General features: G+C 39.8%; 1 protein-coding gene and 1 long non-coding RNA gene across 6 annotated transcripts; both read right to left on the bottom strand.

Annotated features, from left to right (window-relative positions):
- Positions 1-19: 19 nt before the first annotated feature.
- On the bottom strand, positions 20-7661 carry dhrs1 (dehydrogenase/reductase (SDR family) member 1). 4 transcript variants are annotated; one of them, XM_023832608.2, is made up of 9 exons: positions 7542-7661; positions 5550-5693; positions 4795-4938; positions 3620-3699; positions 3271-3403; positions 2851-2991; positions 2652-2721; positions 2383-2463; positions 20-1663 (listed from the first exon to the last, which is right to left on the bottom strand). In XM_023832608.2, the coding sequence occupies exons 2-9, from the start codon at positions 5691-5693 to the stop codon at positions 1527-1529; spliced, it is 930 nt and encodes a 309-aa protein (XP_023688376.2). In that variant the 5' UTR covers positions 7542-7661; the 3' UTR covers positions 20-1526. The 4 variants fall into 4 exon arrangements, with proteins under 4 accessions (XP_023688376.2, XP_023688377.2, XP_023688374.2 ...); XM_023832609.2 differs by lacking the exon at positions 7542-7661 and adding an exon at positions 6929-7471; XM_023832606.2 differs by lacking the exon at positions 7542-7661 and adding an exon at positions 7040-7465.
- A 1399-nt stretch (positions 7662-9060) lies between these two features.
- LOC111854560 (uncharacterized) lies at positions 9061-9865 on the bottom strand. Of its 2 annotated transcripts, none has more exons than XR_002840705.2 (3): positions 9771-9865; positions 9538-9648; positions 9061-9294 (listed from the first exon to the last, which is right to left on the bottom strand). It is a non-coding gene; the product is annotated as an uncharacterized lncRNA (long non-coding RNA). The 2 variants fall into 2 exon arrangements; XR_002840706.2 differs by having other exon boundaries at positions 9061-9268.
- Positions 9866-13921: the final 4056 nt, after the last annotated feature.

The raw sequence follows: 13921 nt of genomic DNA, 5'->3' as shown, positions 1-13921 counted from the left end.
TAGGTACGCAACTACAAGATCACTATTAAATCACAGTTTACTTACACATAATATTCACACAGTAAAGGCGATTTATAGACATCGATTTTCACAAATTTAGTAATTACTTGCATGTGGGTTATGGGATATATAACAATACTATAGAAACTGAAGTAAGGAAAGTAAGAATAATTTAAATACATATATTAAAATGTTAGCATTATAATAGCAAACTTTGCAACAATTAAACCATTTGAGAAATATATAACATAACACTTGTAAAATATTAATCACGCCAGTACATAAGTCTATGGTTACAGCATTTTTTCCATATTTTATTTTAATAAGGCTGGCTGCATCTTTACTCAAGTATTATTTTTTAAGTAGATCTTAGAGTATAGGATAATGTAGAATCCTGTATCCATTTTGTTAAAAACTGCCAAGTCAGGAAAACACATTTACTGCGAAATTCCCAGAACTGGATTCCAGCTGCAGGAGGAAGCATAGTGTTTGGCTCCTTGGATGCTCGACCTGACTTGGAATCAGCCCTGCAACTTGGAAAAAAAAAACACGTCTTTCCAATGAGACTTCAGCTCAACAAGCTAATCCTAAATCCCCAGCTAAGGGACCTAATCATGCCTTGACTCCAGGGAACAACCTTGACTCTTGTTGCAGACAGAAATAGACTCAGCCCAGCTCTGGTAAATGCTGATTTGCCGAGGACATGGTGAAGGGTGACTTCTGTGACCTTATTTTTTTCCATCGCACAGAAACCCATGACCCATGCTACTCACAACACTGGATCTGCCAGCATTAGCAAAATTAAAGGAGCAAAATTGTACCAAGAATTCCCCCTTGCCTCAAAGGACTTTTCTGTTTTCATGTATTGCGCCTTGGGACGACTCAGTTGTGAAAGGCGCTATATAAAAACAAATTGAATTGAACTGAATGTATTGGTTGCTGCTACTATTATCTTATGTTCTTTGGCCTTCTCTGGCATGCCACTGTTGCTCTTCCATCATACTCTGCTCATTTTTCCCAGTGCTGGTGCCACACGAGAAGCTTCCTAATGATACACACGGAATGTCCTAATGCGCCAAACTGCCCCAAGAACGACATTTAAATAAAAGTCATCAATCCTGTCTTTTGCAGTGATGCTGGTGAAAATATGACAACTGAGATGCTTCTTTTTAAAGTAAGATGACAGATGGTTATCTGTACAATGCAATAAAGTCATGTTTATGATATATGGGCAAAAGTGATTATATTACACAGAATACGAAAATGTCAACTGGCAATGTAAAATCCAGCTTACATTTTACGTAAATTTACTGGTACTGTCCATTCATTATTTCTAACCCTAACTAATAGAATAATTCAACTGGACATAAAATCTAACTGGAACCAGTGGACAATTTTTGCTGGAATTGAGCTAAAAATTTCTACTGGAATTAACAAAAAATATTTGAACACACCTTATTATTAGGATAAAAAAGCAAGTAATTGGTTGTAAAATTATAACAAAGCAAAACAATTAATATGACAGTTCAGAAGCGCCCGCTGACCAGGTTGAGGACAAATCTGGGCACCCTAAGGAAGGAGGGCGTGATGACAGAGAGCCAGGACAGGTAGGAGACCTGGGAGAGGAGAAATTTAAAGGAGGTGTACTCAGCTACGCTGCGACCTGAAAGAAAGGAAACAGGCATCAACATACAGCCTTTCAACTTTTACAAGCCTCACAGTTGTAAGTACTGCTTGAGCTGATCCAACAAGGTACTGAACACTTATGTAATAATAATAATAATAATTGATACTTTGTTTATTTTTGTTTAGGAAAATATTGTTTTGTTTAGGAAATTGTCTTTACACCTCCCTCAACTTGCTCTTTGTGGAGTAAGTTGTCTGCGAAGGGCAGCCGCCCATAGCAGCGCCCAGGGAACTGGGGGTTAATTAAGGGCCTTGCTCAAGGACCCACAGACGTGCTGAGGCTGGGTTTGAACCAACAACCTTGTGATTACAAGCACACAGGCTTAGCCCACTGAGCCACATGCTGCCCCTTGTAAATGGACACCAGGTTTCTTAATAAAAAAAATACTAAAAGTACATTTTCACTCCGCTGTTACGAGGTATTGTGTTGATTTATTGCAAAATTAATTTGTAAAAAATCAGTAAAATTTACGAATATATGAAAATATACCAATATAAAAATTGGGCTCTCAATTAAAATATGAATACCATAATAATGTGAGCTACATATTACATAAATATATTATTAATGTGTAAATAAATATGCATATTTCTATACAGGAGTCCTGGAAAGAAGTAATATAGGTTTTCATTTATTAAACTAAGCAGCATCAAATATGTTAAAATGTGTGGGTGATGCTAAATAAATCTGTATACCATCAACATCCCGTAACCCATAGCGCCTGGCGAGGTCACATGTCATGAGAACCTTCCCAGTCAGTGACATCAGGCTTTTATCTAGAAACAGAATTTCCAATGAAATGAACAGCATTCTGAGGATCGAATCTAATACCTCAAGACAAAAATAACACGTGATTCAGTTTTCAATTATTTGCACTTTCCTTAAAACTTACAAATGAACTTAATTACAAATCCTTTAGACCAGTTGCGTCAGAAATGCAGGGACCGACGTCAGGAATCGGTACCTTTGGCCAGTTCAACGATGCACCTTCCACTCAATTCTGGAGTTTCTCCATTGGCAAAATCATTTTTAAACTGAGTGAGAGATTATAATAGATTAAACATGGCTTTTGCCCCCCCCCCCCATCCTAAGAATCACATCTTGCACTACTGCAATAAAGCCTTATTTGTAAAATGAAGTACAAAAGATGAAAACACTTGTACCGTAGGACTGATATGAGGTTCATCGCTCCTATTCATGTAGTCCACCATGAGCTCCGTCTTCACAATTCCAGGCCACAGACTGACTGATACCACACCCCTACCCTTCAGTTCCACCGCTGTGTCCACAGCTAGCCTGTCACACTAAAACAGGAGAAGAACTGACAGAAAGCCACGGAAGCAGGGCCAGACTACCATCCAATTCCTCCGGACTGCAACTCTTGGGTTGCCCGGCAAAGGATAAAGATGACAGCATTTCAAATATGCGGCCCGCTAAAGCCACTTCCTCTTCGGGAAAATTTCCCAAATACATCGATGGTCTATTGTGAGGAAAACGTGGCCCAGGTGGAGAATAGGACAGAGAGGAAGGAGGAGGACGTACAGAATGACAAAAAAGACGGGTAGGTGGGTCTGAAAACTCACAGCTGCCTTGCCCACCCCATATGGGACATTCAAAACATACTTCAATCCTCCTACGGATGAAATAACCACAATGAGTCCGCGACCTTGTGGTACCATCATTCTGGCAGCATACACAGAACAGAAGTAATGACCTCTTTAAAAAAAAAAAAAAAAAAAAAAAAAAACAGGAAAAATTAGTCCATCAAATTATATATTGATTCTGTCAAACATTAAAATTGTCACATAATCTAGTTGCATACCTAAATGTACCATTTAATCTGTAGCACCAATTTAATGCCAAATTCAAGTTCATAATATAGCCAAAGATGCCATCCCATGTATTTACAGCAGATAAACAGAAACTAGATACCTGAGCCCAGTGTTGTTGATGACATCCCATACAGAAGGATCTGTCTCCCAGAACTTCTTCCCTATGTTCGCCATAATTGTCTGGAATTAAAAACACAAACCACCTCATTACCTTAATTTGCCATTACCTATATTGTAATTGACTCTCTCCTTAGAGGATCATAACTTAAGTGTGCCCCATGGTTTGTGTGCCTTAATGATCTATGCCGTTTAAAGCATGAACACCAGTTAGAGCTTCTCTTGACAAACAGGTATGGGAGGATAGGTCAGATTAGGGGTGTAACAGTATTAAAATAATAATAATAATAATAATAATAATAATAAATCAAGGTTCAGTACAAACCTCAGTTTTGGGTTTACAGTCAGGTATAGTTTCAGTACATCAGGGAATACAGAATTTATTTTGAATTTAATTATTAATAGAACTGCACACACGATTAGGTGTAAATGAGTCTATGTGTCTGAACAACACCTAAGAGACACTTATTTGCACACTGTAAATGTGAAATAATTTTTTTTAAATATAACAATCATAATGAACTAAATCCTGCATTCTGTACTACCGCGTTTCATTGCATATCTTTAACGATAGAAACCACTATAGCCATAGTTTTTCTTTTAGCCTGGTCTGAATTTCCTGGCAAAAGGACCGTAAACGCCACGGGGAGACTAACTTGCAGAGGCTGTGTCACACACAATCTTCGATGATGTCGTCTCAAATCAGTTAGCATGTCGAATTCAATTCCAACAACATATCTGAGTTCAGTATAACTGCCGAGAGACAGTCTTGGTCTTACCAAATAATCTCTCCAGTGCTGGTGTTGCACAATTTATTTAGGAACCAAAATGTTCCCAAACTGATTCTGACAGACTGTAACCAGCGATAACTATAACCATATAACCAACCCACTGCCACAACTACTATACTATTTTCTACTTTTAACACCCACCAATGAATTTAGGATCCATTCATCAATAAATGTATTCATTTTCATTTCATTGTGCGAACTGAACCGAAAATGATGTACTTAGCATTTTTCCTCATGAGTTATGATGTATCCTTTTCATACAAGTGTAATTGTGTCTTACATTTGAAATAAAACACTGTTTAGGGTCGCTTAATAAATGACGGAGTTACTCTGTCTGTTTTTAAAGTAATACAATGATTTCACCTACCTGTACCCCTGCATAGGCATTATTGACCAAGATGTCCAGTCTGCCCCTCTGCTCGCGTGTGATTCGCTCAAACAGATGTTTGATGTCATCCTCCTTCGACGAGTCACAAACTACCGGTACACAGTCTCCGCCCCTCTGCTTCACCTGCCAAAGCAACAGATACAGGGATATTACCAAAAGTCACTCAGTCCGTTCTTTGTTTTTGAGATTGCCAATATCGATGGCGACAATAAGATCTATTGACCTAGGGACAACAGATAAGGAGATTCCGATCTGGGCTATTGCGCATTTCGACATTGCCAGGATCTGCCACTGATCACGTTATCATATTGGGAACCATAAAGGCCAATTCTTCACTTTTCCGTGTGTCATTACAGTCTGTGAGCAGGGCGAGTGATATAAATTTCATCATCAGGGATATCAGGCGGACTGTGCATGTGCAGCCCAGATTTAATGTATGGCATGCAATATTCACTTTGACTGCGCATGTGCAAGAATATTGACAAGGTATTTCCAGTAGGTGGCAGCACTTTCACAGAGCAGAGGTCAATGAGGAAAGATGTTGTTGTAGCTGTAGTTATGCCAGAATAGCATTGCGTTTGAAAACTGTGGTATAGGCCTAGTGCATTATAATGTCTGGATGGTATGAAAAATTAGTCGTGTGGGTACCTCCGCACCTCCTCATATAGCTGCTCACCACAAAAACAACTATTATTAGCCAGCACCCCTGAGCCCTGAGGTGACTGAGTTCTCACCTCTGCGGCCGCTTCCTTCAGCGTTTTCTCATTCCGGCCGGTAATATAGACGGTGGCCCCGGCCTCTGACAGCTGTAGGGCAATGCCTTTGCCGATGCCCCTTGAAGCCCCCGTCACGACACACACCCAGCCGGAGAGAGCCATCTGGTAAAAGACAAAGTAGACATTCACTCTCCACCGGTTCAGAAAGGCCGCACATTGTTATTTTCCACGAGAAGTTGTTTTTCGCTACGTTGTCGATTTGCAACATTTGTTTTCTCTGGTGAAATAACATCACACATCGTGTATCCAATATTAGGCAGATCGTCAACTGCATGCATAATTTTGTTGATTAACTAATTAAACTTAAGCTCGAACCACTTTCTGAAAAGTAAGCTAATTTAATGACGTTAAGTTTCATTGACGAAAGAGCCTTTGCTGTTTAGTCTGTCTTAATTCGTTGGATTTCGGAGGACTAATAACATTTCTTTTTGAGGATTAATAACGGGATTCAGCAGTGTGATTCCTGACTTCAGCTTAATTAATTGATTTATTCGCAAATGAGTGCATAGCATGATGTCTTTCAAGCATTATCCTATAACCATGAAGATGGCCTGATCCCTTAAGTTGTCCAGCAATGAAACTCGATAATGACCACGACGACTTCCAGATGTCTAAAACTCCTCCTCAAATGACATCCAATAATCTGATAATGGCCTTTTACCGATAAACTTGCCAATTTGGGTCAATTCCTGTTCACAGTAATATCGAACGCGCTTTTCCATGCTGTAGATATTCCCCACCAAGTAAACAAAAATAGTGGCAAAAAAACTTTTGGTAAAAATAACACCAATAATATTAATAATAATGTATACCTTTCTGCAGTTCTGTACCTCGCCCTCCCTCCACTGTCATAATGTACCAAGTCATATATTTAATTAGTCTGTTGTGTAATAACCCCCAAAGGGAGGATTAAAAAAAAAAACAGTAATACCACTAGCTAGCTGCATTACTGTAGTTAGTTATTTGTAAGTGGTGCAACCTGAATGAGTACATTGCTATTACCTAGCAAAACACAAACCGCAAGTTTATGTTACGAAACATTATTTATTTGACTTAGTCGTTCAACTAAAGGCACACGATGGAACCTTATCAAAACAAGCATAGAAAGCTAACAGTCAGCTATAGATCGGGGTCCGGAGAAATACTGACGAAACATTAAAATTATCATTCAGTCTACACATGCAACTCGCAAATGAGATAAAATTCTGGATGCGTTTTTCGCAGCTGACAATGCTAATCTAAAGCACCCTAAAACCAAATGACAGCCGGCCAAGTATCTCTGTTCATAAAGCCAACGCAAAAATTATATAACCTCAAACCTGGCAGATCGTCCTCACCCGGATCCCCTCAATGCAAACCAATTACAGCCAACTAATGCGAATAACATAAACTAGTGCTTTAGCAACATAACCGCCATTTATGTTTGAAAAATATATACCCCCGCTTACAGTGACAGCGATCGACTTCTGAAATCCTCCTACGAATTTGCGTTCTGAAGCGCAAAAGTTCCGGTCTGAAGTCCAACAGCCGTAAAGCGAAACAGAAGCGACGGACCGACGCTCCCGCGTACGGGTAGGTGCAGCCTCGAGAAGGATCCCGCGCTGAGCGTTCACAACACGCAAACACTTCGTTCTATTAATTGTTCAAATATCGCCACGTTACAGTCAAAAGGCAAACCAGTGGGGATCAAATAAAAACTTATGTAATGCCAGCAGAAACCAATGTGAAGCTGAACGCAAGCTTCACCACCGGCGCCCCCCCTGACCCACGCCGTGTATGTGCGTGCCTTGGTGAATGTACAGTTGCATGTCCAACTTAATTACATACTGCGCAGCCTAATGCAATGACGCCATCGCGTCTGTAGGGGGTGTATGGAATCAGATTTGTGCCAAAATTTTCAAACAAAACTTTCCTAATATCAAACAAAATTCATTCAATATTCATTCTCGCCTGTGAGTTTTTCAGTTTCGCTGCTGGCTTTTCATTCACTCCGCCCCGTTTTACGTTTTCACTGTTTTTTCAGTTTCGCTGCTGGCTTTTCAGTCAATCCGCCCCGTTTTACGTTTTCACAGATCTCTCGTGTGGGCGGGGCTTCGCCTAATTTGCCAGCAGGTATTTGAGTGACAGCTCCGTGCCCCGGGAACTCCATCACTGAGATGGACAGCAGCAACAGCTGCCAGTTAGGATCACGTATGAGATTTGTGATTTGTGCACAAGATCAACTCCACGATTAATCAATTGTAAGTATTGATCAAATATGTTCATTATGCTGTCCTAGACATTTGTTGTGTTACGATAGAATTCGTTAGCTACGCGTTATCATTTACCTAATTAACTTTAGCTACCTGGGTACGTTACTCGCTAAGTAACGTTTGCCAAACTTACATTCTTCCTCTCCACAATTGTCATTTCAGATATTCACAACTCCGTTCTTCATGTCTGATCATAACTGTATGTCTTCCGTAATGGTTTGATATGAGCATGCAGCAGTTTTGGTTTTTTTTTTGGGCTAAGCATCATGCTAATATTCACTCCATACTTAGATCAGTATGAGTTGGTATATAAAATTCTGGTGGGTGGAAAAAGTATTTGGAAACACTAGTATAGAATTTAATATGACGCTGTTGTCTAAGGTAGTTTGTCAGACCGTAGAATTTCTTCGTGGAGTTATACATTGCTTTCCGTCTTTTCTCTCTACAGCAATCAAATGTGGTGCAGGCTTTCACAGACTGTAAATGAATTACTTAAGGATTTCAGGTTTTATTGTACAGGTTCTTTACAATTTAACATTTACAACCAATTAAAAACAGTTCTTAATGCAAAACTATGAAACTGATATTAAATGTAAACTGTCACAGTTGTAGCCTGTTACTAATAAACAATCTGTTACACACAATCCATGACAAATTTCTTAAAATCTGTATTAAAACAATTCTTGCTGCTCAGGTCTTCCTTCTTATAGTAGTCTTTGCACCAGATTTAGAGTCCGCATATAAAGCTCTTTATGAGGCAAGGGTGAGGTAATGGGATTTATCAATCCTTCAAGTACAGCAAGGTTCTGGTCTGAGAGGGGACATGGGATCTCTGACACCACTACTCCATCCTGTTGGTCAACATCAGTCCAGCCCTCCTGGAATAGATTCTCCAGTGGCCGAAAGACAGTTACATTCACCATAGAAATATTAATTCCTGTCCCCCAGGTGGAGAACCTGATCAAGGGTGGGCAATTGTAGGTGCAGGTTTTTGAAAAGTCACCCCAATAAACCTGCTGTAAAAGCTCCTCCCCTAGCTCTGGACACTTATTGGCTTAAGAGGTCACCCAAAAAGCACCCATACAGGTTATACATGGATCAAGTTCCCCGTCCCTTATCTAATCCTTGGGTTTTCACAATTTGATAATGAACACAATCAAACTTGTTTCCCCAAGATAAAATAATATTAACCTTAGTCAAGTCCTTCCGGACACCAACTGACTGATCATATTGCTAACTGCTACAGGCCATTTGAAGTGATATTTAGGGGACACTTGCTTAAAAAGTATTAATGAGTTGAGTGATTTGCAAATTTGGTGATGTACCTCAATATCTGGCTCAGCCACGGGTGTTTGAAGCATTCCAATGTGCCACAGCTGCTCTGGAGATAAGTTGCCTTCAGTTCTGAGAGGGTGCCTGTTCCAGCTACCCATGAAATGCTCCAGGTCAGACTTCAGGCGAGGGAGAAACACATAATGCACACAAAAGAGGTGCATCTCATCGGAGAGATCAATCAGGTGTTCCTCTTCCAGTGTGTGCAGTACATCGTAGTATGTACAGGTGACTGCTGACCACACATTGCACCCCAATCTCTCTATTCTAAGAATGTATTGGAAGGGGGGGGGGTTACTATATTGATCAAGCATGCAGACAAGGACAGTAATCATATCAAGTTCTGTACTGATTGGTTCTACCTTTGATTGTGGACGCTTTTGCCAGCAATGAAGCTACTGCGTCCAGTTCGTCGTACAGAAAACATGCACCGGGCAATATCCACATTTTCCACACCCTGGTCACCACGTACTCTAAAATATGTCAAGCAGTCATGATTCATTGTACTGCAGAAGGACCCAGGTGAATCTAAACTGAGGCTATAGTCCATACAACAAAGAAAAATACCTGTTCACAGCATTTATGTACTTCCTACCTTGAGGGCCATCCATGTTTGCAGACACCATCCAAGAAGAACGAGTACGCAGTTGAGGCTTTGTTGTTAGCAGCAGCGTCAAGATATAAAATCTGTGCAAAATGTGTGGCAAAAAAAACAAAACAAATTAAGTCGACAAGACACATTTCCTTGTTTTCAAGACACTTTAAAACAAGACTTTGACATACCTTTCTAGAGAATCCGTCAATACCACCAAATATCACAATATTAAATCTGAGGAGAACAAAGTACACAAGGTTTTAGCAGACATGATTGGAAAATGATTAAAAACATGCTTGCTATACGTGTGTATTACAGAGGGAGCACAGGAAAGAAACTCACCTGATTAATTTATGGTTGGTATCTACATGAACCAGGGACAGAGGTGCAGGAACACAGTAGCTTCTGCGAGCTACAAAACCAAGCTGTATCATCCTGGCCAAAATTGCAGCTCCATCCACCCTGTGCATAGTAGCCTTCACCCTGTGCCTCTGGCCAACAGCTCACCTTTAACCAGTCTATACCCAGCCTGTGGCATTCTGGATTTTATGGACCTCACAATTTGATCAAGTTCATTATCAGATATTTTGGAGTAGCATCCCCGGACAGAGAGGCCATTTTCTTTCATCCGCCTATTAAGTGTCCGTCTAGAAACCCCATACAAATTGGCTAAATGTTCTAAAGGAAGTGCAGTGGAAAGGATGCTTTCAAGATCATCTCTGTTCATTTCAAGGCGTGGCCGTCCCAGGTTCCCCACAGTGGTAGTTACAATTTCTGACACATTAACTGATGCTCCTTCAGCAGACTGAACAGTAAGATGTTGATTAATTCCTATAGACTTCTAATAAGTTCTAGCGGGACGCTGAGGTGTTGTGAAGCCATTGTTGCCAAGCAAAGCTCTTGCTGAGCAACATCTAGGAGGTAGTCTAAGTCCAACGTTTCATTTCTCATAATTAGATTAAATCTTCTCTGAATCCTTTGCAAGATTTCATCCCGTACTTGCCCCTGCAGCAATAAGCACTGCAAGGTAAGTAAATATTAATGTCAATACAACATGAACAGAAAATGCTAATTGTATCTAAGATTGTACTTTGAATGAAAATGCTCCTAGTGCCCTTTAAAAAAATCTCAATTGTCATTACTTTTAGAATTGTTCAAATGAACAGAGTAAGAAAAAAGACTTCAGGAGCTCTCAGAACTGTTACTTAGGTGTTATGTATTAACAACATCGTTATTATTTGTCACAACAGAACCATAGACTGGCTTACCGGAGACTGCATTGTAGCAGAAGTCTGCTTGGGTCCACCACTGTTTGATTGCTGTAGAGAGAAAAGACGGAAAGCAATGTATAACTCCACGAAGAAATTCTACGGTCTGACAAACTACCTTAGACAACAGCGTCATATTAAATTCTATACTAGTGTTTCCAAATACTTTTTCCACCCACCAGAATTTTATATACCAACTCATACTGATCCAAGTATGGAGTGAATATTAGCATGATGCTTAGCCCAAAAAAAAACCCCAAAACTGCTGCATGCTCATATCAAACCATTACGGAAGACATGCAGTTATGATCAGACATGAAGAACGGAGTTGTGAATATCTGAAATGACAATTGTGGAGAGGAAGAATGTAAGTTTGGCAAACGTTACTTAGCGAGTAACGTACCCAGGTAGCTAAAGTTAATTAGGTAAATGATAACGCGTAGCTAACGAATTCTATCGTAACACAACAAATGTCTAGGACAGCATAATGAACATATTTGATCAATACTTACAATTGATTAATCGTGGAGTTGATCTTGTGCACAAATCACAAATCTCATACGTGATCCTAACTGGCAGCTGTTGCTGCTGTCCATCTCAGTGATAGAGTTCGGGGCGGAGTGACTGAAAAGCCAGCAGCGAAACTGAAAAACTCACAGGCGAGAATGTATATTGAATGAATTTTGTTTGATATTAGGAAAGTTTTGTTTGAAAATTTTGGCACAAATCTGATTCCATATAGGGGGAGGAATATAATACAGAAATGAATTGTACATTTACCAATGCGCGCACATACATATTCAGCATCGTCAGCTGAATATTGTTGTACAGACTGCATTGTACTGAATGTAAGAATTTTTTTCGTTATCGAGTTCCCTGTATTTAATATGCAAACTCAGAAACACCTCTTTTATTTATTATTTGTATTTCAAATTAAATTCCTTAACATCCGCATCAAGTCTCAAATACAGCTTAAACGGAAGGCGGTAGCGGAGGACCTTGACAAAACATATGTTTAAGGTTTAATTCATGCCCTCTGCCATGCTATCGATGATACGGGGAAACTGTCACAGCAGCATTGTTTCTGTTGCATTAAATTTTCCAGAATGCTGCAGCTCGAATCCAGATGGGCATACACTAGCAGGACTGCCCCTAGAGATTCTGGGCCCCATGAAAGCATATTTGTCCCCTAACCCACTCTGGGCCCCTTGGAATTAACAGCCCTACATGTGTGACCATATAACACTCATGCCAACCTCTGTTGATTGCCTAACACAGGCACATTGCCACATAGTAAAATAATAAATTTTACCCCCCTCCAAAAAAATTGTTTACTATAATGACTTGGCACATAGTCACGTAGTAAAATTATGCAGAATTTGGTCCCACCCCTGGGTCAATAAAATGAGAGAGGGGGGACCACCATTCGGCAAAATCTACGGAGACTGACCCTCCCCTCCTGAAATTTATTTCTGGCTAAGGGTCGCTATGGTGTTGATTTTAGGGTATTAGGGTTCGTCTTTAACCCACAAACGTAGGCACACATTAGGCCTACATTTTAATTAAATCCAGTTATAAAATCCATCACTTCACCCTGGTTTTTCATTATTTATTGTTACTTCATTCATTCGTTAAAAAAATAGTTTGTTTTCATTTGATTCTGTACTGCACTTTCGTCAACCTTTGTTGTTTGATGCGTGCACTGTAAATACATTTTGGCTTCAATTGGAAAAAATTGAAAGCGAATGAAATGATGAAATGTTATTAATATATTGTGTTGCTCTCGTGTTTGATTTCCCCTGTGGTGTAATTACACAGCAAATACAAGATCAACAACCTCTGAGCAGCCTCCACTCTTCCTGTACTTAGAGACACATGGAGGCTTTTTATTTGTGTTTCTCATTTCCTGGCATCTCTTACTTTTGTGCCTGATTTCATCACACCACTGGCGTGCACAGATAGAGACGAGGTGGTGCTGAAGCACTTGCCCTTTTGCCCTCAGTCCAAAAAAGTGCCCTTTTGAAAGACGTGATTTTTTTTTTTTTAAAGCTGCGCGATTTAAAAAGGTGTGAAAATAATGGCTTGATTTGTGCCCCTTCTTCAAAGACACCCGAACCCTGTCGCTTTTTCACTGTCACCGTGTCACGTGAACACGCTTGCAGTTCATTTGTTGTGAGGCGTGTAGCAGCGGCATGACATAGGACTACTTGGAGTAGGCATAGTAGGCTAACTATAGCGACTGGGAGCCACGGCGGACAACACGGCAGCTCTTTCCCTTCCCAACCAGTCAGGTAACTATGGAAGCCCATTTCCGCCAGTAAAAGAAAAAAAAAATGAAATAGAAAGTCGAAATTACGAGATAGAAAGTCATAATTACGAGATAGAAAGTCATAATTACGAGATAGAAAGTCGAAATTACGAGATACAAAGTCATAATTACGAGATAGAAAGTCATAATTACGAGATAAAAAGTCGAAATTACGAGATACAAAGTCATAATTACGAGATAAAAAGCCGAAATTATGAGATACAAAGTCATAATTACGAGATAAAAAAGCCGAAATTATGAGATACAAAGTCATAATTACGAGATAGAAAGTCGAAATTATGAGATACAAAGTCATAATTACGAGATAGAAAGTCGAAATTATGAGATACAAAGTCATAATTACGAGATAGAAAGTCATAATTACGAGATAGAAAGTCGAAATTACGAGATACAAAGTCATAATTACGAGATAGGAAGTACGCATGCGCTCCAGTCCAGCTGAAGAGCTGTCTTCGCGTCATTGGCGTCAATCTCGTAATTATGACTTTCTATCTCGTAATTATGACTTTGTATCTCATAATTTCGACTTTCTATCTCGTAATTATGACTTTCTA

This window comes from Paramormyrops kingsleyae, chromosome 4 (genome assembly GCF_048594095.1).
Source record: "Paramormyrops kingsleyae isolate MSU_618 chromosome 4, PKINGS_0.4, whole genome shotgun sequence".
Taxonomy (NCBI): domain Eukaryota; kingdom Metazoa; phylum Chordata; class Actinopteri; order Osteoglossiformes; family Mormyridae; genus Paramormyrops; species Paramormyrops kingsleyae.
The sequence above is the reverse complement of the archived record's forward strand: the minus strand, read 5'-3'. Positions and strand labels throughout refer to the sequence as shown.